Consider the following 27,384-nt stretch of genomic DNA (forward strand, 5'->3'; position numbering starts at 1 on the left):
CAAAGGTAAAGTTTTCTGAGATTGCTGCAAATTGCTTGACAGTCACACAAATTTTTTACTCTGGGGATGCTAGAACAACTGCAGTTTTTCTCTGTGAGGCTGCTGAACTGCTCCACTGGAGGAACTGACATTTTATTCCACTACAAGAGCCTCTCGAGAAAACCATGAACATGACCTCTGAGAGCTTTCAAAGTGACTTAAACTGGTTCACATATTGAACCAATGATAATATGTGATGGTACCCACGATGGATATTTTTAAATGACTGAATCATTCATTTGCTCCCAGCTACATTTAAGGTCAAGGCCAGAGATATTCTATACTTTTCTCATAATTTGACTGCAACCAAATATTAACACTTAGTACTCCCCCAACTTGTTTGTTCCTTCTTTTGAGGAAAGAGTTACCATAACTGAGGAACCACCAGAGGCTTGAGAAAAACATATTGATGAAAGATAAAAATAAATATTAAGTAAAATAAATACATTACTAAATAAAATACTCTTAAGTAGTAAGTGAAAAAATAACAAAACAAATACTAATAAATAAAAATGTTTTATTTTTTTAATAATTAATATTTAGGGACTGAAAAAATAGATTTTGAATTTCCTCTCAAAAATATCAGCCCCCTCTGCTGCCTCAGGTCCCCAGGCAGGCTGTTTAACAAACATGGTCCATAGTTATGAAAAGATGCCTCACCTTGAGTTTTGGTTCAAACTTTTGGGACTTTTAAAAGGCCACTGCCAGAATACCTAAGAATAGGAGAGGGCTCATATGATAAAGGCAGATCTGAAGAATAACTAGGACCAAGACCATTAGGAGCCTTGCAAAAAAAGGTCAAAAATCACATGCTATAGTATGGCAAAAGTGGTTAAAAACAACATTTAATAGCTTGTAGAGACGCCTCATAGGATACAAAGTGGAAACCAAGGTCAACAAATGCCAAAAACTTTGTAAATTAGCATGATTAAAAAATTGCCAAAAACAACACATAATAGCTTGTTCAGACGTGCCATAGTGTACAAAGTGGAAACAAAGATGGCGAAAAATCGCATACTATAGTATGGCAAAAATGTCCAAATGTGACATTTCCCAAAAATGGCTAAAAACAACATATAATAGCTTGTTCAGATGATGAAAAAATGGCGAAAAATTGCATGCTATAGTATGGCAAAAATGTCAAAATTTGACATGTCCCAAAAATGGCTAAAAACAACATATAATAGCTTGTTCAGATGTGCCATAGTGTACAAAGTGGAAACAAAGATCAAAAAAGGTCAGAAACGTCAAAATTTAGCATGATGAAAAAATGGCGAAAAGTCACATGCTATAGTATGGCAAAAATGTCAAAATTTGACATGTCCCAAAAATGGCTAAAAACAACATATATTAGCTTGTAGAGATGCCTCTTAGTATATAAAGTGGAAACTAAGGTCTGAAGAGGCCAAAAACGTCATAATTTTGCATGTTGATAAAATGTCGAAAAATCGCATACTATAGTATGGCAAAAATGTCCAAATGTGACATTTCCCAAAAATGGCTAAAAACAACATATATTAGCTTGTTCAATTGTGTCATAGTGTACCAAATGGAAACAAAGGTCAAAAAAGGCCAGAAATGTCAAAATTTAGCATGATGACAAAATGGCGAAAAATCGCATGCTATAGTATGGCAAAAATGTCAAAATTTGACATGTCCCAAAAATGGCTAAAAACAACATATATTAGCTTGTTCAATCACGTCATAGTGTACAAAGTGGAAAGCAAGGTCAAAAAAGGCCAGAAACTTCAAAATTTAGCATGTCAAAAAAATGGCTAAAAATCGCATGCTATAGTATGGCAAAAATGTCAAATTTGGGCATGTCCCAAAAATAGCTAAAACCAATATTTAATAGCTTATAAAGACACCTCATAGGATACAAAGTGGAAATCAAGGTCAAAAAAGCCCCAAAACTTTGTAAATTAGCATGTTGAAAAAATGGCGAAAAATTGCATGCTATAGTATGGCAATAATGTCAAAATTTGACATGTCCCAAAAATGGTTAAAAACAACGTATAATAGCTTGTTTAGACGTGCCATAGTGTACAACGTGGAAACAAAGGTCAAAAAAGGCCAGAAACGTCAAAATTTAGCATGTTGAAAAAATGGTGAAAAATCGCATACTATAGTATGGCAAAAATGTCAAAATTTGATATGTCATAAAAATGGCTAAAAACAGTATATTATAGCATGTAGAGATGCTTCGTAGTGGAAACATAGGCCAAAAAAGGCCAGAAATGTCAGGATCTAGCATGTTGAAAAAATGGCGAAATATCGCAAAATGTTAAATTTTGATATGTCCCAAAAATGGCTAAAAACAACATATAATAGCTTGTTCAGACGTGTCATAATGTACAAAGTGGAATCAAAGGCCAGCATGTTGAAAAAATGGCAAAAAATCGCATAGTATCCTACAGCAAAAATTTACAATTTTGACATGTCAACAAAATGGCTGAAAACAACATATGATAGCTTGTTCAAACGTGTCATGTTGAAAGAAACCACCAAAATCATCACTATAAACAATGTCAATATATGACATGTCTAAAAAATAGCTGCAAAACACTTAATATAACATGTCGATACACATCATAGTATAGAATGATGAAAAAACAGCCTACGTAATGATAAAGCACGTCGAAAATCTATGGAAAATGTCATAGTATACCATTGTATGTCAAAAATTGTCAAAATATTACATGTCCAAAAAAAAGGCTGAAAATCGCATAGTATAGCATGTTGAGACGCATCATAGTATAGCATTTCAAAAAATCAGCCAAAAATATTAAAATATAGCATGTTAAAAAAAACTACAGAAAACGACATGACATAGTATGTCAAAAAATGTCAAGATGAAAAAAAAAACCAGCTGAAAACCACATAGTATAGCATGTCGAGACGTGATAGTATAGCATGACAAAAAAAATAAGGAAAACGAGTAAAGTATGTCAAAAAATGTCAAAATGCGACGTCATATGGTGCAGAGTGAGCAGCACCAAATTCCTGGGGGTGCACATCAGTGAGGATCTCTCCTGGATAACCAACACTGCATCACTGACGAAGAAAACACAGCGGCGCCTCGACTTCCTCCATTAACTGAAGAGAGTGAGAGGCCCCCCACCCATCATGTGCACCTTCTATCGCAGCACCACTAAGAGCATCCTGACCAGCTGCATCACTGTCTGGTACAAGAGCTGCACTGAGCACAATTGAAAAACCCTGTAGCGCATAGTGAACACAGCTGGAAAGATAATTGGTGTCTCATCCTCACTCCCCTCTCTCCTTGACATCTTATAACATCAGCCACCCTTCACACAGCCTCTTCAGCCTCCTGTGAGAAGGTACCGGAGCCTCCGTGCCTGCTCCACCAGACTCATGAACAGCTTCATCCATCAGGCTGTCAGGAAGCTGAACTCTCCCCCCTGTCTTCCACCTCCCCCAAAAACTCTGGAGTCTGAACTCCCTCCCAGCCCTTGCCAAAAACACAAAAGAACAATTACCTTTAAGTAATGCTGTTACTTTTTGTCTCATAAAATTGCACTTAAAACTATTGCACAATTAACTCTGTCTCTGCTGCTGTATTGTACATAACACATCATTCTTTTTGCACCCACCATACTGCACCATGTAGCACACATGTGAATAAGTATACAGAATATGTATGTAGGTGTGTATACCCATCATGTTTATATTTTCTTCTTTCTATTGTCTGATTATTTAATTCTGTGTGTGTATAAATATATACATATATATACACACACACACACACACACACATACACACACACACACACACACATATATATACACACATGTATATATATAAATACATATATTTATATATATTTGGAATATTTAGTTTGAGTATCCAGGGCAGGTAAGTTTTACAGGCCACTTTATAGAGAATAGTCTGAAGTGCAACTTAAAACACAATTGCAATGTCTAAAGGTTTAGCTCAGGTGGTTAGAGGGCTTGCCTGCACTATGAGACTATGAGATCAGTTCGTACCTTACCCAGGACAGGTGAATTCAGTTGTTCAAAGCAAAGAGCTATAGTCAAGGTAAAACACAGGTGAAGTGTCAGATGCATTGGCTCAATCTGTTAAAAAACTTACACATAAACCATGACATTGCAAGTTTAAGTTCAACAGAACATTGAAAACATGAAAAATGTCTGGGAGTTTGGTTCAGTGGCTAATTCTGGTGGTAAGTGTGCCTGAGGTTGCTGGTTCAAATCTTATCTTGGAAAGGTGCTGTGTTAGCACAAAGCTAAAGGGAACATCAAAAACATGCAAAGTGTCTGGAGGTTTGGCTCAGTGGGTAAATCAGGTGGTTAGTGTGTCTGAGATTGCTAATTCAAGTCTAATGTGGGACAGGTGACATTTGACTTTTATGGCATAAATAAAATGAAATATAGGTTAATATATTTGTCTGCTCTGCTGATATAAGTCATTGATGATGTACATTGCAACAAACACTTAAAACAGTTAACAAAAAAACACAATTGTCACCTTGTCTCCTGAATTTTGATATACTGAATACTGAATTTTCCCTGCCAAAAACTTAAGTTGATCATGGGCCTGACTCATGTCAGCCGAATTTTTGATAGACATCACCGCCAATACTCAGCTAAAGGGAACGTCGAAAACACATGAAATGTCAGGAGCTTTGGCTCAGTGGGTAAGTCAGGTGGATTGTGTGCCTGAAATTGCTGGTTCAAGTCTTATCTAAGACAGGTGACATTTGACTTATGTGGCATAAAAAAAATAAAATATGGGCTGATATACCCGTATGCTCTATAAGTTATTGATGATGTTCCTTGAAACAAACAAAACAGTTTAAAAAACACAATGGTCTCCTTGTCTCTTGTTTTCGATAGACGTCACTGCCAATACTCAGCTAAAGGGAATGTCGAAAGCATGTGAAGTATCAGGAGGTTTGGCTCAGTGGGTAAATCAGGTGGTTAGAGTGCCTGAGGTTGCTGGTTCAAGTCTTATCTGGGACAGGTGAATTTTGAAGACTGAGCTAAACCCAAAGCAAGCACAGAGCTAAAGGGAACGTCAAATACAGGAAGTTGGGATAGACAGGAAGTTGGTGGAAAGACAAGAAGTTAGGTTAAGAGACAGGAAGTTGGGGGAAAGACAAGTCAGGTTAAGAGACAAGAAAATCAGTCAAGTTACATGCAGTTGGGTTGTGAGACAGGAAGGACTGTTAAGAGACAGGAAGTTGGGGGAAAGACAAGGAGTTAGGTTAAGAAACAGGAAGGTTAGTGAAGTTACAAGTTAAGTTGAGACAGAGGAAATTTAGAGTATAGAATATAAATAAAAATCGGCTGATATATCTGTCTGCTCTGCTCATATAAGGGTTATAATTTCAGTATCGGCAGTGACGCATCTACCGATACTGGTTTTACCTGTTTCGGGACGAATTCATCTGATTTATCAGCCAAAACGATACATCACTCAACTGTATGTGCCTTAATTTGTTCTGCAATTTCACACTCAGTGTCTAAACTTTATGAATCTACAGCCAAATGATATTTTATGGAATAAACAAAATAAAATATCGGCTGATCTATCTGTCTGCTTCGTTCATATAAGGGTCATATGGGGTTGAGATGCAAAATTCTGTATCGGCAGTGACGTCTGTCGGAAACTCAACTTATACATGAGTTAGGCCAATATTTCTGATTTCGACAGACACATCTACCGATACTGGTTTTACCTGTTTCAGGACCACTTTGTCTGATTTATCAGCCAAAATGATATATATATATCATTTGGCTGTAGATTCATACAGTTTAGACACTGATTGTGATATTGCAGAACAAATTAAGAAACATAAAGTTGAGTAATATATTGTTTTGGCTGATAAATCAGACGAAGTGGTCCCGAAACAAGTAAAACCGGTATCAATAGATGCGTCACTGCTGATACTGAATTTTGCGTTTCAACAACATATGACCCTTATATCAGCAGAGCAGACAGATATCAGCCAATATTTATTTATATTCTATACTCTAAACTTCCTGTGTCTCTACTTAACTTGTTGTAACTTCACTAACCATCCTGTCTCATAACCCCGTACCCTTTAGCTCTGTGCTTGCTTTGGGTTTAGCTCAGTCTTCAAAATTCACCTGTCCCAGATAAGAGTTGAACCAGCAACCTTAGGCACACGGTCCACCTGATTTACCCACTGAGCCAAACCTCCTGATACTTCACATGCTTTCGACATTCCCTTTAGCCCTGTGTTGGCAGTGACGTCTATCGAAAACAAGAGGCAAGGAAACAATTGTGTTTTTTTTAATTGTTTGTTTCAAGGAAAGTCATCGATGACTCATATAAGCAGAGCATACGGGTATATCAGTCCATATTTTATTTTTTTTAATGCCATATAAGTCAAATGTCACCTGTCTCAGATAAGACTTGAACCAGCAACTTCAGGCACACAATCCACCTGACTTACCCATTGAGCCAAACTTCCTGACATGACATGTTTTCAACGTTCCCTTTAGCTCAGTATTGGAAGTGATGTCTATCGAAAACTCAGGCCCATGATCAACTTAAGTTTTTGGCAGGGAAAATTCAGTATTCGGTATATGAAAATTCAGGAGACAAGGTGACAATTGTGTTTTTTAACTGTTTTAAGCATTTGTTGCAATGTACATCATCAATGACTTATATCAGCAAAGCAGACAAATATATTAACCTATATTTCATTTTATTTATGCCATAAAAGTCAAATTTCACCTGTTCCACATTAGACTTGAACCAGCAATCTCAGACACACTAACCACCTGATTTACCCACTGAGCCAAACCTCCAGACACTTTGCATGTTTCAATGTTTTCTCCTCAACGGATAGTGAATATTATCATCCAGATGTGTTCAGGGCGGGGCCTTTATCAAAACTATGAGGTTTCAGGCAAACCGGACAATGTACCCTAAAGTTACAACAATTTCCTGATTTATGGTGAAACCTTAAAATTCTACACAGCGCGACGGGAAAACCTTAACAGTTTTTCGCAGACCTTTGATAACTTGTCATCACCAAGGGGTTAAGATTTGACACATCAAATTTGAAGGTGAAAAGTGGGCACAAAATTGAAAATGGCTGACTTCCTGTAGGGTTTGTGGGGTGGGTCCAAGAGGCTTTTTGTGCATCTGGGCATGATTCATAAGTGTGCCGAATTTCGAAACTGTAGGTGAAACTGGCCATTGGGACTACACGTTAGGGGGCGCTGTGAAATCATTTTGCCGTGCCTGTTTTGTTGACCACCAAAATACAATTTTTTTCTGCAGGCTGGACATGTATACCAAGTTTCAGAGTTTTTGAGCATATTTAGACCACCAAAAATGCGATTCATTTGGCAGAAAAATAATAATTCCTTGCAATCCGGGAGGGTCCTCGACGAACTGCGGTCAGTGCTCGGGCCCTAAATCCTTGTATTCCAAGAGGGTCCTCTCAACACTAGGTGCTCGGGCCCTAACCAGTCTTCAATTAATTGTTGGTTTGGTCTGTTCATGGCATTTGTTAACAATGAGAAAAATACAGACTGAAGAATATTGTCCTTTAATATCATTCCATCCATGGGCTTAAAAAAGCTCTTTTCAGTTCACAATATTCATGCCAGTGTGGTTATCTTATTCATGTCACTGCTCCCAGCACAACACGTTCTCATACATAATTCTGCCAGCACTCTCTTGTTTGTAAAAACCTCAGTGCGCCCTCATGTCCTATTGGGGATAAAGAGGAATAACAAAGTACTCACTTGTTTCCACCTGCAATCATTGTAGCTGGCATGAAACAGTCTGCTTTGAGTTTAAAAATGACTGATTAAAGGGGCACTCTAGCGATTTTACCCATTAAGTTCAGTTAAGCCATCATGGGGAGAACTATTTCTGAAGACTGAGAACAAAAACCTGATGATGTCATCAGGGTTATCTCTGCTTGGATTTGGAGATTACAAATTAATAACAAATCCTTGGTTGAAAAATAGGGCATGGAGTTTGAAAAATGCAGCCGTTTACCAGGTGAAAGTCTAAGGAAAGATGATATTGCATTGCATTAGGGGAGACAGAAAATCCAGCGCGTGACCCACACGAGAGAATACGTTTGAAAAACTTGACCTCTGCTGCGTCAATTGCACCAAGTCTTTTTAAAAATTTGTCTCCCAAACTTGTGCAATACTAAATGGCTGAAGTAAAATGCTGAATTGCGGGCAAGTGGATTCACTTAGCTGACATCATGATATTTCTTCTGTATATGGTGTTGCATCAGGTTACATCAAATGATTTAGTGGTTTCCAGGAATCTCATCATCAGACCGACAAGCTAATTCATGATCCTCTTAAGACAGAGTGAGTGTCAGTAATGGTTCAGTAATAACTGAATGACTAATTATCTCTCACAAACACTGCCATAGTAAATCTGCCATGTTACTGCAGCCGGGCTCAAGAGGGTTTATGAAACTCGATGATTCACTCAGTATTTCCATCACTTTGTCAGAGACGTGTAATTTTGTGTACTGTCTAATAGCCAACCTTCTACCGAATGTACCATCTACCCGATCCACAATGTCACACAGCTGTGTTCTGCAAATGTTTGCAAAAAGTGACAGCTATAACCTTAGTAGGCTGAGGCACTGTAGCTGCTATGGAAATGAGAGCGAGAGCTGAGGGTGCAATCTCAAATTTGGAATGAAAATGTTGCCCCATTAGGGCATAGTTATGTGTCTAATAATATCCCCTCATTCCTGTGAATCAGAATCAGTCAGAAATACTGATTTAAGATGCCGGGTTTCATGAATAAATGATTTCCTCCTCGTTTTAGTGCAAACAGAAGAGGAGGGGGTGTCGGGAGAAGAGGCTGATTGACAGCAATGTGTAATGCTCTGTGAGGAGAGTCTAAAAATCTGGAGTTGTTTGAATGAGTATGCAGATGCACGCCACTCAGCACACTGTAAAGCTCCTCTTTCAAAGATATGGGACAGCTGTGACTGATCTGAACCAGGGGCGTCTTCACTTTGACACCACAGGTAAATTTTAATCGAATCCATAATGAACTGTATGTTTCCACAGTGCTGTATTAGGAATATCGATACCACAAACCCCCTCACTGGTGGCATGAAATCAATAAAGTGTATTTATGTAGTTACTATGTTATTCTGAATGGTCTGAAATCTCTACCAGGATTAACCCAGGGGGTACTTTACCTTGCAGCTGCAAGGTGGTGCATGTGTGACCATGAGGGATCACATGGTCATGGAAAACTGAACAAAGGATCAAACAAATACTAATGTTAGTGTGGCTTCACTGGGGTTGCACACTCAGTGTCCACACTCTCATCTCATTCATTTTCATTTCTTTGTTCAATTCAATACTCACCCTCTGTTTTCCAAAGAGGCTGTGATTTAGCCTAGCTAAATACTCCCATCACAGACTGGCTGCTCACACCTACGCTAAAGAGACTCAGGTGGGCGAAACCAAGTGAAAACTCACTTCTACTGTGGTAAAACTGGCAGTAATGATCACCACTGAGTTTTTGTTACCAATCCAAAAGAATGTCAAATGTTAAATATCAAAGTTAAATGTTGAAACAAGGGGAATAACCCCAATTTAAGTTATAAAATGAAGTTTAAAAAAAAAAAAAAAAACAACTGTTATGGTTTATTCTAAGTAGGTGGAGTATAGGAGGGGCTAAAGTTATAAATGTGAGGTCTGTCTCAGATCCACTCTGCTCTGCTGATGCACTGAAATGCTGTGAGGAGCAAGTTAAAGCCTGCTTTAAAGGCAAACGACTGCCGCTGTAAATTGCCACTTTTTGGTTTTGAGAAAATAAATCACCCTAACCTGGTAGGTGTGTGTCCTCACCATCCTTCCCATTTGTTTTGAGAGTTCTTATCCACTGTTTTATCGGTACACTTCTTTTTCCTCAGTCATACGTGTGACAAAATGGATGAACAGTTAACTGAAAATAATGGATAAACATTTTCAATAGTTAATTTAACGTAGTGTATAAAGAATTGAAATTGTAATGGATAAACAGTTTGTAATGAATGAGTGTAATGAATGAATTACAATTGAAATTGTTGAAACTAATGGATAAACTATAGAAATAATTGGGTACTATTTAAGCAGTTATAGTAAGCTAAAGGTCATTGGAAAACAGTTGAAATTATGAGTTTAAGGAAATGTTTTAACACTTGAAATAGTTAAAGTAATAGAAAAACTGCTGAAATTGTTTGGGGTGGTCACCTATAGTTAGCTAAAAGTAGTGGATCAGCAGTTTTAATAGCAAAATTGGATAGATATTTGAAAATGTTAACTAAAAGTAATGGATAAGCAGTTGGAACAGTTAAAAGTAATGGATGAAGAGCTGAAATAGTGAGCTAAAGGTATTGGTAAAATAGCTGAAATGGTTAAAAATAATGGACTTAATCTAAAAGGGTTTAATCTTTGACTGAAAGTAATATTGAAATATTCAAAAGTAATGGACCACAGTAAGAAACTAAGCTAGAGGTAATGGATAAATGGATAAATAAAATAGCTAATTAAATTAATAAAGTTTATATAGTTTGCCAAAATACTGTAACAATATACAGACTTTCGTATAAAGTGTATATCGTTGAAAAAAAACATCAGAACATATTTGGATCATAGCAATTGGTCCTGATAAAGCAGTACTCATCTGCTGGGCTGCGGGGGAACATCAAGGAAAAAATAAAAACCACTTAAGTAAAATGAAGTGTCTGCCAAAGCCAGACATGAAGAAAATAAGACTCAAATTTGTAATGTCAACATATTCTTGTATTAGCTCTGCAGCGCAGGAAGATGAGTTTTGAGAAGAGGTGAGACTCGAGATGAAAAGGATTTTATAAATACAATTAAACTTGAGCACCTGTGTTTCTTCTCTTTTCTCAGAGCAGTGGTTGTCACAGGCTAAACGGATGATTGCACTTTCATGGCAAAATATTAATAGAGTGAAAATAAGTCAGTGGTTCAGGGAATTGTACTCTTGTCGTCGCTTAGAAAAGATTACACACTCGCTTAAGGGCAGAGACGACTCAAAACGAGGAAGGTTTATTTATATCAAACATATGGATGAATCAGATGTTCTGGCTCACTAAGACGAGCTGAGATCTTTTCATTACGCAATGTTTTGTTGTCATACTTTTTTGTTCTCTAGTTCTGCTTCACTCTTTAAACACCCAGCTCTGGGAGCAACTTCATGTTCACAAATATTGATCTCTCAGAGAACAAAGGAATTCCTGAGTAGTGTTTGACATATTATTTCACACCATCTAATTCTTGCTTATAAGCACCTCTATTCCTCAAGACATGAGGCAGTTTTCAACAAAATAGCATTCTCCACAGTATGTAAATCCCCAACAATGTGTATTTTCAGGGAGACAAGTGAGATAAATATTAAAAACTGGTGAACAGCTAAATTACAAGCCTCCTGATAGAATACACAACTGCAATTTTTAGGTAAACATTATACAAATTGTCTCAAGTTATTATGATGTGGTTGATTTGATTGCCTGCTTGGATGGGTATGTATGAGAGAACAGCGCTCACACACACACTGAGAACAAAAGAAGATTCGGGGCATATCTCTGAAAATTAAAAAAAAAAAGCTAATAATATAAACATTTTACATCGGTGAGTGACAATATCCCCACAGCACTCATCGAAGTGCAGACAAATTCAATAACTTCATCCTCTACAGAAGCACTAGAGCAGAGATGAGAGTGAGCTTCCTTTTTTCTCCATCTGCGTGTTATTTCCACGCTTCTCTCTCTCTCTCTTTCTCTCTGACTTCACAATGAAGGGCTTCGAGCCAAATCAGTGAGAGAGGCTGATGGGGTGAAAACTGCCCTCCTTATCTACGTAGAGAGAGTGGAACAGATGCGGATATGGCTTTGTTATCATGCAGCTCACTGAAAGAGAGGAGGTGAAAGGATAAGATGGGGATAGAGAGGAGAGTGGGGGGGGGGGTCAGTGGAGGAAGAGGAATGTGTGCTCCAATGTCAGGTTAATTGCGGGAATAGATTTTTTGGCAGGTAGGACAGGCCTAAACAAAACAAACGACTTTTATTATCCCCCATTAGGAAAATATTCTGCATCATCTTTCATTATTTACAAAAATATACAGCAAGGCAATCTAATCCTAGTGACTCAGCATCAATCACATGGCTATACTTAAACAAACAAATCACTGCAGCAACTAAAAGCATACGCTCAGAGAAGGATCATAAGAAATAAAAAATAAAAACTCCATTTGCTCCATGTCAACATTTTAAAAGGTTGAGTGCGTTCGAGCTGATGGCTGGATGTGTTCAGTCCTATTGATCAACATGAAGCCGCTGATCAATTTGGGGCCAACACAATCCACAGGTTTCCCTGTTCATCATTCAAGCTGTGTGCGGCTCACTGTCTCAGGAGAACAACAGAGATCAAAGTCATTTCATATTCCTTTTAAAGGTCCAGTGTGTGGGATTTAGGGGGATATATATTGGCAGAAATGGAATATAATATGATATGTATGTTTAGTTTAGTTTAGTCTATAATCTCTAGTTTTATTACCTTGGAATGGGCTGTTTAAATCTACATAAAGAGCCGGTCCTCATCTACGAAGATCGCAATTTTGAAACACCATGTTTTTACAATAGTGCAGATTGGACAAACCTAGAAGTGGCTCTGTAGAGAGCCTGTCACATTTTTTATGTCGGCCAGAGGAGTTGAAAAAAAAAATTGTAACGTTAATTTTTAATCTGTGTTTTTAAACTGGATTCGATCACTTGTTTTGGAGTGGAGGAGAACTCTTAAACAAAGGACACTGATACCCCTTTCTGATTTGCGCACCTAATTTTAGACCATTCAGATTTTAACTAAAATAAACTGGTTCAGAACCTGAAAAGCTTGTTCTCAGATGGAACCAAAAAAACAAAAGATTTTACTTGACCTTAGGTGCGAACCGTGTTGACATCAGCGGGCTTCTCATATTCTACAGGCTGGAAAGAGAGGATGGATAAATAAAGTGAACAATCACAAAAAAAGAGCATGAATTGGTCTCATTAGTAGTTAATTCGTGCTCGTGTTTTAATTTCTAATAAAATAAGTAACTAATAATACAAAGTTTGCACATTAATATAATCTGTGATTTTGACTTTAACATATTTTCCCAGAAAATTACAGTAAACTCCTGGCAGCTGTAGTTGCCAACATCCTACCATTTTTTTTTTGCAGTACCACTACCATAATTTACTTCAACAGAATATTACCATCAAAGTATTATACAGTGAATTATGACATTTACAGTATAATACTGTGACTAACCTGCAGGTAATATGATGATGGATGATGGTTACATGTGGCTTCTTTCCCTCCATTAGGCCAACTTCTAGTAAAAGGAAAAATACTGCAATATACTGTAAATCATACAGCACACTACTGTTTATGACGAGGGTTGTTTTTGGCTCAAAAAGCAGATTTACAGTGTTTTACTGTAGTTTTGAGAAACTGTAAATAACTGTTAGAATTTGGCCATATTTTTACAGCAATTTGTCACAGTGTACGACTGTTTACTTCTGTGCATTGTGCAATACCGTTGTGCAGTGTAAGATAGCACCAACATTTCGAGAATCCTGAATGGAATCCGTTCCAGAACCAACAATAATTTGGTGAAGAAGGGTTATGAAGGAACTCTACCCACCGAAAGTTTCAGCTGGCTGCAATATGCAATCTTCGCCACTAGATGGCTCTGAACCCCAGTAAATCTTACACACAGGATGTTTAAGTTAAAGAAACAGACTTCTGTAACTGCACTTGTGGTGCAGACTGAGAAGCACTAATGCCTTGAAAGAAGTCTCAGGCTTGATATGGATCCAACACAGAATCAGTAGCAGCAATGAGTTTACCGTGTGCATGGCCCCCAAAACAAACAACGAGGAGGTCATTCATCTCTCTTAAGTGTTCTTTATTTCACGTGAGGAGGGTTTCATAAAACCAGTGTTAAACTAGTGAGTCTATTTCATTCACTTTTTGTTCAAGTTCCAAAAAACTGTGGTGCAAACACACTAATTCAAATCTGTGCTGATATCACAAGTGTTAACGTACATACAGTATGACGCCTAACAAATACAGTAAGGCCACATCACTATTTGCACAATGACAGTTACAGTACAAACTGTGTGTGTTTGTGAGAAAGCTTGTCAGAAATCTACAAATAGTGAAGAGGATGAAAAGCTTAAGACAATAATTTACAAAATATAGCAATGTAAAGCAATCATCTTTAAATTCAATCAGCTATCCCTTTTAAAACCTAAAAGTTTAAGTCTGCCAAGTATCAGAGTACCAATAATTCTAATATTAAAAAGTACTCAAATCTTACAGCAGTGATTCTGTACCTGATGACCCTCACATGCTGGTATTGCACATGGTTCCTGGTCCATCCCTGTCAGTTATTACATTACTGAAACATCTTTTAATCCAGTCTTTTTCCACGTTTTGTGCGTCTTTAATCGCAAATTTAATAACTGAGTTTATGATACAAATGCTGACAGTATGCTACAGCTACATGTGAGTTTTTAACGTATTCTGAAGCTGCTAATGGTTCGTGTTGGTACAATATTTTGTTAATATTAAGAACCTGCAATGAAATCTCAAAGTTTTCAAGATAACTTTCCAACCAGAAGTCCCCATATTTCAAAACTCCAAGTGTTTTTATCATATAAGAAGAACTAAATGATAAAACTCTGAAGTGACTCAGTTGGGGGTATTAAGCAAACCACACAAACTGAGCTGACAACCAGTGCTGAGTGCATTTTACCCACAGCGCCGCGTGGTGAGTGTGGTGTGAGCCAGATTTAATGGCCCCAGGGACAACCGCAGGGGTCTCCACAGGCCCTCTTTCTTTCCCACAGGATGCGCAGCTCCTCGGCTGTGTGTTGGGGAGACGACAGCATGTCCAGGTAGCACTCCTTCTCACACAGCCAGCCGGGGTCCTGGTGATACCAAAGGGACAGGACACTGGTCAAATTCTTTCTCTTTTTTTAAAATATGCACCTCTGATTCAATGTAAATGAACTCCACGTTGCCAATTAAATTAAATCAGTTAACAAAACAACTATGATTATCTGCAGCAGGGTTTCCACAAACTCACACAGCACATGCTGACACATTTGTTGTTGTGAGGGAGCTAAACTAAAAAATAAAAAGCACAATAATTATCAAGTCTAATAGTTAACTAACAAGAAAAAGAAAATAATCCTAATGTTCGGTCTTGCTTGTCGTCAGGTTTTTCACAGATCAAAATGTACACATTTCAATGTACACATTTCATCCAACAGCAAGATTTAGGAGTGAGAAGAGTAAGTCACTTACATCAATTGTTTTCATTTGTATTCTGTATTCTGTATAATTTTCTGAGATTTTTTTTTTTTTTTTTTGCATTTTTGCCTTTATTAGATAGGACAGGAGATTGCTAGCATGGGGGAGGGGGGTGACATGCAGCAAAGGGCCACAAGCCAGAATCAAACACATAGCTGCTGCGGCAAGGACACTGCAATCATATATGGGGCATCTGCTTTATCCACTGAGCCACCTGACGCCCCAATATTATTCTGCAATCTACATTTGTATTCTGTATTATTTTATATATCTGTCACTTGGGCTGACCTGAATGCTTCGAAGCTTGGATCACTGCCATGGTGATTTAGGTCCAAATCAGAATTTAAATGCTCCTTTCTCCTATACCACTGCACCAAAAAAGTTATTCAACACAGTTTATTATGCATCAACATTAATTATTAGCTTTTCTCAGAAAAGGACATCGAACTTAATGATAGGCCTAGTTTTGTGACCCTGACAGTTTGACCACCTGTAACAGGCTTACAGATACGCCAGAAGCATTTTGAAAAAGTCAAGCGCCTGGAATAGGTATAAAATTAACAAAGATAGGTGCAATATCATCAAAGATGAACCCCAAAAAAGTCAAGTGCCAGATATGCAAAAGGAAACTGGCATCACAAATCTACAACCAGCTTCTGGCAAATCACTTCTACAACCTGAAGCATCGACTAATTGTGAAAATTTCACAACAAAGCTTCGATGCCCCAGAACTGCTAAGTGGGGCAGCCTGTTAGTAACTTACAAATATTGCAGTGCAGGGATACTCAACTGGCTTTGCTTTGGGGACACTTTTGCAAAATGACCAGAGGTCAGGGGCAAGTTAATAAACAAACAATAATATTTATCAGATAAAATTAAAAACAAGCAAATCACCTGTAGCAACCGAATATAGCTTTGTTTATAGAATTTGAGGACATTTAGGTCACTTTATTTATTTATTTTTTTTAAACAAGCTCCATTTTGATGCTTTTTGACACCTCATTAGATTCAAAGGACAACAAAATCCCAGCGTGAATCAGTTTAGTATCATCGTAAATTTATAAATGATTAGCAGGCCACCTGGCACCCTATTAAGAGCCAGATTCGGCTTGTGGGCCTTGAGCGGAGTATCACGGTTGTTAAGTACTGTTGAGTTTTACTTAATAAAGCTCTAAGGACAGAAACAGTGTTAACAAAGTCTCAACACATGATCGACTGTGTGAATATTTTAGATATTTTTTTGTGTGCCATTGTTACATTTCAGTTCATCTTTCTTCTGTGCTGCTAATCTTGTTAGCGTCAGTTACTTGTAGAGCACTTTGAAAAGCACCAACTTGTTTAAAAGATGAAATACAAACAGACTGATAACCCACAATAAACTGAGCCAGTCAGCTCATCTTCATTGCTCACAGTACGAGCTTCAGCAGCTTTTTCAAGCTGAGATCAAACAATCCAAAACCACGCTGCTTGAATAATTGTGTTAAGAGGATAATATTGTAATTCTTAGTAACATGGTATCCTGAGTTTTTCAATTGATATTTGCAGCCTGAACAATGTCATACAACTGCTCTTTTATATGTTACTCTTTTGCCTATGATTTTTTTTATCTTGTCTGTTTCCTGGGAAAAAAATAAAATACATTGACTTTCTACAATTTTTACTTTTTATTCCTCTGTTTTTTCATGTCAGACATTAAATGACTATCTTATCTTGATAGATGTTAGTAGGCGTGTGAAAAACAACAGGGACAACGACTGTAATTGTAAGACTTCATCGTTCTACCCCTGACAAAGTCTAGTAAATTGTATTTTATAAATATAAATGTATACCTAATCAAATCATTTCCGTTTGTGGTACTTTAATCTGGATCTCATTATATGTTTTACCTGATATTTCTGTGGTCCAACAGCTGCCATCCATATCCCCATGCTCACATCTTCTCCCTGCAACAAGACACCCAGAACAGATTCCTCACATTAAATTCATGACTATCTGCCTCAATACCCCTGCAATCACTTGCTCTTGGGTACTCTACCTGGTAGGCCTTCAGTTTATCTGCATTACTGGCGAGCCACTGGACCAGGTCACGAGAGACGACATAGCCAGAGCCGCAGGCAAACGCTGGGTAGGCTGGACTAGCGTACTCGAGCTCCTGCCACTTCCCAATGCGGTCCACTGCCCAGCTCTGCCTGAAACTGGGTCAGGACGGCAGATACATTTTCATCATTTCCTGTCTCTTTTCACTTGACCCATCATCATTTTGACAGAGCATTCCTGCTTCTTTCATCTGGAGTTCAGCTGACTGTGCACTGAAGTTAACTTGCAAACACAAGTGGACTACAATCACCAGCAGAATATAGACTGTTAACACCAAACTGTACTTACTTTCCCCACCAGAAATTGCTGCGCTTAAGACCCTTATGGTCAATCTTCATTAATACTGAGTCCACGTCGATGTAACAATCATCATCCGTCTTCAGCAGCAGATTAAAGTCAGCGTTTCCCACAGACCTGCCAGAAAGGGAATTTGCAACCTTAATTAAAGTCCACCTTCTGATTTTTGGCAATATCCCAGAGTGGATTTATTCTCAAACACTACTGAGATTCAAGGGCAGGAGGTCTATCAAAGAAATAATAAACTTCCTAAAGCTTAAGACCACTCTGGATACTGTATTTTGCTACCTGGTGACTCACAACTGTACTTTTTCCCTGACTGAGTGATTGCAATCTTGATTCAAACACCGAGACATTTTGAGGCGACGACACAGTTTCATTTCAGGTTGCTGATTTCCTCAGAGGGCCCAGGCAATTTGGAGACAGAGAATCGAGTCATTAGCACTTGCCATACCATTTATAGAACTGAAGCAGTTTGGAAGGCACGTTCCTGTAGGTGTCAACCACGTCTACGAACACCATGTCGCCGTGCCTGAGGCTCTCCTGCTGCAAAGTGGCGTCCTCCCGCCTCAGCCTGGAGGCATGGTGCTCCATCCTGCCTGGGCGTCCCCGCAGGAGCCCCGACAGGCCATCAGCATCTGAAACAGGTGGTAGGGGGTGAGCATAGGGAGACAAAACCGGATAAACTGGGGGGAAATGGTGAAAGAGTTTTGTTCAGAATGAGATTTTAAAAAGTCAAATTAACTTTTGAATGAATACATTAAGGCTCTTTTGAGGAATAATAACTTAAATCACTGGCTGGCAAAACACTCTAATAAAATTGTAACATTTTACAGGATGGAGCATTAGCTCTGTTTTCAGAGATATTGGATAGTGAATTCAATTTTGTTTTCCCTTAAATGACTACAAATCGATTTCCAGATACACTCAAATGCAAAAACATGCAGGTGTGATCAATAATGTAACACAACAGGGCAGAGGGGGGAAAAAGAAATGCAGTTTCCATTTGGCACGTATGCAAGAGCCCTGAGGCGAAAAAAGGAGCTAATCTCATAACCTGCCAGAGTGAACAATGTTTTTTTGAATTTTTACATAGGTACTCCTTTTATAACAGTTCGCTCAATTGATTTTGATCCAACTGTTTTCATAAAAAGCTCAAAATTAATTCAGGCGCTGGACCAACCATAGATAGTAAATGTGAAGCCTCCAGCCAAACCGGGAAATCCAAGTGCACTTCGATGAGGCAATATGCCCTCTGCGATCTGCAATTCAGGAAAAGTTTTTAATTTCTTTCCTTCACTTTATGACTTGAGAGAGAATATTCTTGCATTTATTTTATAAACCCTGTCAGTACGTACAGAGGAGATCTTAAGGACACCTCCTCCATCGCTGAGCTGCACAGAGGAGGAGTTGACTGTGGTCAATCCAGCAGAGTCCAAATTCTCCCAAACCAGTGTCCCCTCAAAACCCTGGATAAGAAACAGATATTAAATGGTGTTGTCCTGTCCAAAACTATTTAAACTGAGCAACATTATACTGTATGCAGGGCAGCAGCTAAAGGACACTGACATAATGTCCTCTGTATTGTCTCTAAAAATGTGTTGATTTCAGTAACCTTGGAATAGTTTATGTTCTACAGTTAAAAACTTTTACTTTATTTAGGCTGATTCTAGTATTTCTTCACCAAAATTGTACCAAATAATAACTTAACTTAAATAGTTTGTTTTAGCTGTGATGTAAAGTCTCACTTTGCAGCAGTGATAAACAGATGTACTCAAGCAACGTAACCTCATGAAACACCTCATACACTGCTTCCTTATTTACTCCTGATGGTGCATCCGTCACCTGATCATGGCCTTCCAAAAAAAAACAGGTCATGCATGAGCACTGGCTCATCATTATGTGGGATTTGTACACATTTTGCCGTATTACTTTTTGTAGGAAAACTTACAAACAGTGCCTGAGAACAGCCTGACTCCAGGACACTGTGATGTTACCGCTGGGTGCGGTTTCGGGTGTAAAAAAGCAAATTTCTGATGCTGTGTGCCATGAGGTTAAATAAGCTAAAAAATTTCAACCAGAGAGGGCAGCAAATCACTACTTTTTAACCTAGTGTTTACTTACTTTTTAATGTCACTTGAAGGTGGCTTTGAAATCGCATTAAACAATTTATTCTTTGTTGGGAAATATTTAAATCATTTCTCGAGACACTTCCTTTAAAGAACTATGTACGTTAATCTGGTATTCATAACAGGAAAAATTAAGGGACACATTCTGAGCTTTTCCCACCAAAATCAGCGCAAGCACCTTTCTGGTGTATTACTTTAGATGTTTGGCCAGAAAACAGGTTAGTAAACAGCAGAAACAGCATGGAGACCAGTGAAAATGTTACAGTGGTTACTTATTTTTTGATTTGTTGATGTTCGAGTGCTGCTTGAATGAGACAGACAATTTTTTTGTGCCACCCTGTCACTGGATTGCATCAGCATAGGGGCTAAATATAGAACTTTCACCCAAATGTCTTACTTCTATCACTGCCGGACTGAGCTGGACCTGTGACTTCTGCAGAGTCATTTGGCCCAGAAGTGAGTGCTGACTTTACAATTTTTCAGTAAATAAAAAAGACAGATGTTAGCAGGTACAGTGGGGTTTTTTTGTCAATGGGAAATAGGCTTCAGTTACAGTTTGGTTAGTTGTGCTCAGTTTTGGATTTTCAGAGGATTTTTGTTTGAAAGAACTGCTCCATTTAAACAGAACCAGCAGAAAATAAATTAAAACAACAAACTGTGAAAAAAACCCAAAATAATATAAACATGTCCACACTTTTCTTTCTTTGGTGGGTGGGTGTCAGTTGGGGGACTTTCGCTCATGACCTCAGAGCATAACCCAAGGCTTTAGAAATACTGAGTACACTGTATGTGAAAACCTAACCTTAGGCAAGATGAACTGCTCCACTGGTTTGTACCACACGCCGTTCTCCATGGTTCCTGTGCTGATGGCACTGAAGCGAGCAGTGACCACAGCCTCCTGAAAAAAAATCACAAGTTTTTATCCATCAAGAATTTATGAAAAATGAAAATTTACCTAAATCTAAACTAAACACTACACCACAGACTGTTATCTTAAAGAAACCCCACAAAAATTAAAGTTTGTGTTTTTAAAGTGAGGTACCAGTACTGAGTCCTCTAGCTGCCCCCGGGCTGTGTATCTATCAGCCTCCACAGAAACGCAGCATACGGGATACATTATGCTCAGAGGTCAGGGCTCTGTTACCTCCTGATCCAGCTGGTGAAGCTTCACCGTCACATTGCTCTGCAGCTCAGGCTGCGTGCCGCTGGGAAACACCCCCAGTCTAGTGATCACCACCGGGTGGAGGACCTTGAAATCCAGGGCGATGGCCGACACATCGGAGGGGGTGAGCATCGAGGGGTCAGACACCGTCACGATCTCGATCTCCGCATCCTGGCCTGCCACTGGCACAGAGGGAAGGCAGAGATTACTGTACACGTGAAATTTATTACAACCCCAACATGCTGACCGTCTCTTTTCACTGATGAAGACAGAGTGAGGGAGAACGCTCAGAGAAGACTCTGGTAAAGCTTCATCATCAGCACTTTGAGGAGCCCGTTCTTGGGACTGCTGTCTTCAAAGCGAACCTCTGCTCGTGAGTGTGGTTTCTTAATTACAAAAGAGCAGTTTATTACCCATGAGATCAATGAAAAGATCAAGGCTGTTAAAGGGAAGCAGGCTTTTTACTTTATATGCATTCTACACAAGTTCTGCTGCTCACTCCAAAAAACAAAGACAATTAGATGCCAGCAATCAAAGTCAAAGAAAGAGCAGCACTTTATCAAACCAAATGTTTCTCACATTGACAGAGTGGAACAGAGCTGCAGGATTTTTACCAGTGAGCAAGGACATATTTAATATTCGTATGCTCACTAAATATAAATTATTAGTTTGTGCTCACTTATCAAAACAAATCATAGCAGTGCTTCTCTTGGCACAAGCCTGCATGAGACTGCTAGTTCATTCTGGGGAAAAATGAATAAAACTTGGCAGAAATCATAAATAATAGACAGCAAATTTTCAGTTATTTACTATTTATTGGGGATTTTTCCAATATCAGGCAACAAGTAAAGATCTATAATATTCTAGGTTGTTTACAGTTCAACAGTAATTTATGAAATGTACAAATCACATCATAACAAGGGTTGCATCTCACAAATATTTATATCATTGGTTGAAGATATACTGTACAGAATTTTCAACAGCAATGTATAGCCTCATACAGACGTAATGCCTTTCAATCATTACTTATGACCCACTAGAAGTGTGTGGTGGTGTATTTCTGCAGACACTGCACTCAGCTCATGTTTGTTTTTCTGTGTTTGGGGCGTGATGGGTGTGTACTCCCGCAGTGCTCAGGTGAGGTTGGAGCTTTATAAAGAAGTAGCAACCAGGTACCAGATCAACACAGGGCCAGAAAAATGCAAATATACCAAGGACAAACATGAAAAAGAGTGAGTCTGGGGTTGGCTTTTACTTTCACTTTCATTTTCACTGATCAGAGTGTTTACAAAAAGTATCTTGTAAAATGTACCTTTAAGCTGCAGATTACTTTTGGGTGAAAACATACTCAGGGTTAACCACCACATTTATTTATTTATTCATTTACTTATTATTTATTTGTGGCGACCCGCCATGATTAAATCATCTGCTGCCACATTTTGAGTTTCTATTTTTGGAGCTGGGCCATCATTAGCAGTGCTATTAGGATATATATATATACTGTTCGGTTACATGTTGCACTACTCTCTTGGAGCAGATAGAGCTGACTCTGGGCACAGACGGAGCAGTAGAGCAGCAGGCGCAGTGAAATCGAAACTTAACTACTGGTTGTGATGGATCTAAAAGTTTGCAATCCCTCGCCTCGCCTCTACCTCTCCTTGCCTCCATCAACCTACTGTGATTGAATTAACTGATCAATTATCCACCCGCAACTCAAACTCCACAAGCTGCTGCTGTGGGAAAAGACAGATCTCAAAGAGGTCCGCCAGTGCTGCATTCACAGACCCAAAAAAAATAAGAATTAAAAGAGGGGACAATTCTGTAGGAGACGCTAATAGTTATGAATATTATACACCATTTCTGCAAATAGATGCCCCCAAATTCTACACACTGGACCTTTAAATAGTTAAAAATCTCAATTACTTGTTAATCAGCTAATTGATTTGTTTAAATGTTGTGACTCAAGCTGAAACCATTAATTAAACGCCTAAAAAAAAAGGTCGGCAGATCAGCCTTTACTTCTTAAAAAGTCTCAGTATCATTAAGATTTTGACTTTTTTTCCAAACTCACACACACACACACACACTTGTGTGGCAGCAGAATTATTAAAACAGAGACTGGGCAGCTAATTAGCATTCACCTTATTGTACTCCCTATGAAAATACCCTGTGATGAATGCAGCAAAAACATATTTCAACAACAATTAATTGTCCGCTTAACGTGTGCTTTGACCTGAATCCAGAGTCAGGTACCCAACTGTGTTTAAAAACAGCCGTTGTCTCTTTCTCTTCCAATCACAACCGGCATCTCGCTCCAAAGCTGCCCGCCTGTCTCCGATTCTGAAGCAAATCACGTCAACACTTACAACCATTAACACAGCGGAGAGCGGAGAATGGGCTGGAAAAATAAAACATCACCATGACCCTAAAGGCCGCCGTCTGAAAAAGCCTATTCTGATGAGCAGTAATTATGTTTTCATGAAGGCAGCAAACACTGAACCGACCGGGAAAAGTAGTGAATTGGACCGACTCTGTGGAGGTGAGAGACATAACAATTACTGCAGACGTTCCATCTGACTGTGAGTCTGTTCAATTATTTCCTATATGGCGTGCCAGTACTTCGTATAGCTTTACTTTTCCAGTGTTACTACGCAGTTCTGGTTACGTCTGCAGCAGCTAAGAGAGACTTCTGCTTTGGCCTTGGGTAAAGAAAAGAAAAGAACAATGTCCTTGAGCTGTAGGTGTACACGAATAAAGGTGTTTTACTTCTTTTCTGAACATGCATTCTTTCAGCTCATCTCCTGTTATTCTGCCTCGGCTCCACTATTGACGACTGGGTATGCAAGCAACAGATTGCACACAGCTGTAGATACCCCCTCATTAGCGTGTGAAGCTGATTATTATCTTCCTTACCTGGATCGGTGAAGTTCAGGAGGGTGCAGGAGTACGGATCCTCTCTGTCCTCCTCTGGAATGGGGCACCCATGTTCACCCACGATAAACTTCACCCCCACTCTGAAAATAAGCACAAACACTATTGCATCCTCCATTTTTTGGGTTTTTCGTGCAATATTAGGCTGTAAGATTTCCAAAGATGTCCATCTATCCACCCCTCCGTTGCCATGGTTACTGAGGGTTGCTTAAAGGCCATCACACCTTATCTGCGCTCACATCGCTGAATGAGAAGGAAATGGACAAAAAGGAAGAATGAAAGGGAGAACAATATTGGCCGCTGGTAAGGTAAAGATAAAAGGGTTGGTGGGGCAGTCAGTTATTTGCTGACAGCTGCAGGCTTTATTTCCACTGTATGAATCAGGCCTTGGCACAAACCAGAAAAGAAAAAAAAGGAAAAACAAGTGGTTAAGTTGGAGCTCCACCTTGCTACAAACCTGTGCTGGAAGTGAGGGTGATCACGGAGGTAGCCCAGCCAGGTGTTCCTTATCGCTTGTCGCAGTTCATAATGGTGTCTCGCTGACAACACTCCCACCAAAACTTCATGGAAAGGTAATGATTCATCTGTATCATAAAAAGATAAAGCTATGCTAAAATATTTACATGAAAAAACAACAAGATATTATTTCTTATCCAGTGATGAGGTGCTTAAAGAGATAGTGCAGACTGTTTTGAAATTGGGTTGTAGGGGGTACTTATCCATAGTCAGTGAGTAATATACAGTAAATGTCAGTCCCCCACTTTGGAGAAATAGGTTGGAATCCAACACAGCAGCAATCTACTGCTGAGGATGGGGGTCAACAACCACATGTATTTTAGCCACCTAAAGAAAGTCAAACCTAAGAAAAAAATCAATATCAGTTCAAGTGTACACTATATAGAGAGTATTTTCACTGCTTTACCTTTCAGTCAGACAGCCTGTTCCGACAGTAAAGCCATTAACTGCTTCAGTTCCCCATCTACACCCTCGTCAAAGCCACCAGACTCTGTTGACAAAAACAGTATTTTGGCTCGCTGAACCCAGGAGATGCTGGTCCACCACTACTTTGATCAGTTATTTCATTTGTGTTTTTGTGTGACTTTGGTGAATCCTTTTAGATGCCAAAGTCACACAATAACACAAATAAAGTAACTGATTGAGGCAGCGGAAGACCAGCAGCTCCTGTCTTCACCAATCACGGTTTTCCTGTGTGGTTTTAAAGAGAGCGACATAAGGGCTCGATTTTCACATTATACATATCTGACATTAAGGTAAAGCAGTTAAAATATTATTTCTCTTAAATTGATACTACTTTTGGGTTGACCCTTTTCTAGGCTCCCAAAACAAAATTTTTGCTTTTCCCCCCCCCCTTCAGACCCTGTTTATCCAAACTGGGGGCGTGCATCTTGGTAGCACTGTATGTAATATCTATGGACAAGTACACCAAACAACCCAACTTCAAATAAATCTCAACTGCCCCTTTAAAGTGAGTATAGTGATATAATATGACCCGGTGACAATAATAAAACAACTCGAGATTAAAAATAAAAAGCACACTGCTTGATTAATGCTCTCCATTCCTGATCCTGACAGCTGGTTCTTCTAATATTTAGTTTGCACTGACTTACAATGAGGCATCCCATAATTGACACCACGAAAATTGTCTTCATGCATCAAAAGGTGGTTAAACTACACTCCTGATTTAAAAAAGCGACTTCACCCTGCAGTATAGTCCTGGTGATCATATGAAAGCAGCACAGAGATCATTAGTTGTAAAAAGACAGAGATGCTCAGCTCGCTTCAATCTGTTTCCAGACGTTAGACTATCCCAGCAACGCCCAGCACTACTGAACTGTTACGTTCACATTATTTTATACTAAAAAACACACACGCTGTAGCGCGAGCACAGTCTCACGAGCGAAGCATAAACTACCTGTTCCCACACAAACTAACAACAAACACACCGGGGCGGTGAAAGCAAAGTTAGCCAGCCGCTCGTATGTGAAAAGTTCCGAGGCTTCCAGGAGGTGAAGCCCGGGGTTGTGGCTTAAAAAGTACCCGAGTGTGTGTTGTTGTCCAGCGGGGTGGAGGAGGGTCGTTGTGCCAACCACAAGTGCACCAGGACGGCGACAGCACAGGGCAGCAGAATGAGCGCTAGCCTCCGCATGGACGGAGCCCTTCATTCAGCCGGAGCAGCCTTCAGCTTTAGCGGCGTGGAGCCTCTTCCTGAGCCGCACGGCACTGCACGGTGTGAGCTGCTCCGTGTGCGCGCTTCATTTCAGCTCCGCAGCTCTCCGCCGGGCTCTCACCACTGCCTCATGTCTGCCTCCGCTGCTGGGAGAGACGGACCAATGAGAGGCGAGGAGTCCTGCCGCGGTGCGCTCTGGGAGGTGGAGTTCGATGCTCTCTGGCCAATCAAAACAGCAGAGCCTATTGTATAATATAATAATATAATGTAATATAATTTAATATGTTATTGAACCCTAGATGTCATTTGTTGTCATGTTACTATTATTATTATTATTATTTATTATTATTATTATTATTATTATTATTATTATTATTATTATTATTATTATTATTATTATTATTATTATTATTATTGTTGTTATTGTTGTTGGTTGTTGTTGTTGTTGTTGTTGTTGTTGTTGTTGTTGTTGTTGTTGTTGTCATTGTTGCTGTTGTTCCCTCTCTCCCCCTCTCATGCTTAAACTGTCTTATCTATTAAAGGCTAAAAGCCCCCAAAAAAGTCTTCAAAAAAGAAAAAAAAACAAAGAAAGAAAGACAGAACTAACTTTTTGGGGTATCACATCAGGTAAGAAAAAATCCAAAAATATCAAGATAAAATTAGAAAAATTAAAACTACTAAAATTCTGTTTTATCTGAGTCTGAATCCAGCATATGACTGATTAAAAAGATCATCACCTTATTGTTGTTTTAGAGAATGACAAGGTAGCATAAGCTGTGATATGATTATTATTGGAGTGACTTGCTAAGTATAGCAATTTATTACCATTTTTCAACTGCAAATAAAATGTTCAGTCTGCTCATCTCACTTCAATTGTTTTTATTGCAGCAAAATAAATCTAATAAATGGAATAACCAATTCATTTTATTCTTCTAGTAGGCTACAAAAAGTTTTATTTGTATTTGCAATATTTATAATTTGTATTAAAAAAAATATATTCTTGGCATCCATGTATTGAAACAGTATTGCCACACACAATATATGGGATACTATGTTGCACTGATTTATTTTTCCTACCTGTAAATAATAATAATTTTGGGGTTACATGCCATTATTATCAGCAGTAATAGCCTATCTCTCTCTTTCTAAAAC

General features: G+C 38.8%; 1 protein-coding gene across 1 annotated transcript; it reads right to left on the reverse strand.

Moving 5' to 3' along the window:
• Nucleotides 1–13,999: 13,999 nt before the first annotated feature.
• b3galnt2 (beta-1,3-N-acetylgalactosaminyltransferase 2) lies at nt 14,000–26,340 on the reverse strand. Its single transcript, XM_042502373.1, has 12 exons — nt 26,103–26,340; nt 24,502–24,628; nt 24,027–24,127; nt 21,096–21,295; nt 20,754–20,849; nt 19,181–19,291; nt 19,006–19,084; nt 18,277–18,460; nt 17,814–17,939; nt 17,464–17,623; nt 17,315–17,371; nt 14,000–15,043 (listed from the first exon to the last, which is right to left on the reverse strand). The coding sequence occupies exons 1-12, from the start codon at nt 26,209–26,211 to the stop codon at nt 14,906–14,908; spliced, it is 1,488 nt and encodes a 495-aa protein (XP_042358307.1). The 5' UTR covers nt 26,212–26,340; the 3' UTR covers nt 14,000–14,905.
• Between the last annotated feature and the right edge of the window lie 1,044 nt (nt 26,341–27,384).

The sequence above is a fragment of the Plectropomus leopardus genome, chromosome 15 (genome assembly GCF_008729295.1).
Source record: "Plectropomus leopardus isolate mb chromosome 15, YSFRI_Pleo_2.0, whole genome shotgun sequence".
NCBI classification, from domain to species: domain Eukaryota; kingdom Metazoa; phylum Chordata; class Actinopteri; order Perciformes; family Serranidae; genus Plectropomus; species Plectropomus leopardus.

What these genes read in the sequence shown, in the direction of transcription:
- b3galnt2 (XM_042502373.1), bottom strand. Translation starts at nt 26,211, where the DNA reads ATGCGGAGGCTAGCGCTCATTCTGCTGCCCTGTGCTGTCGCCGTCCTG. An exon ending in CACCCTCACTTCCAGCACAG is followed by an intron (nt 24,128 to 24,501) that starts GTTTGTAGCAAG and finishes GCTTATTTTCAG; the next exon opens with AGTGGGGGTGAAGTTTATCG. An exon ending in ATAAACTGAAGGCCTACCAG is followed by an intron (nt 17,372 to 17,463) that starts GTAGAGTACCCA and finishes GTCTTGTTGCAG; the next exon opens with GGAGAAGATGTGAGCATGGG.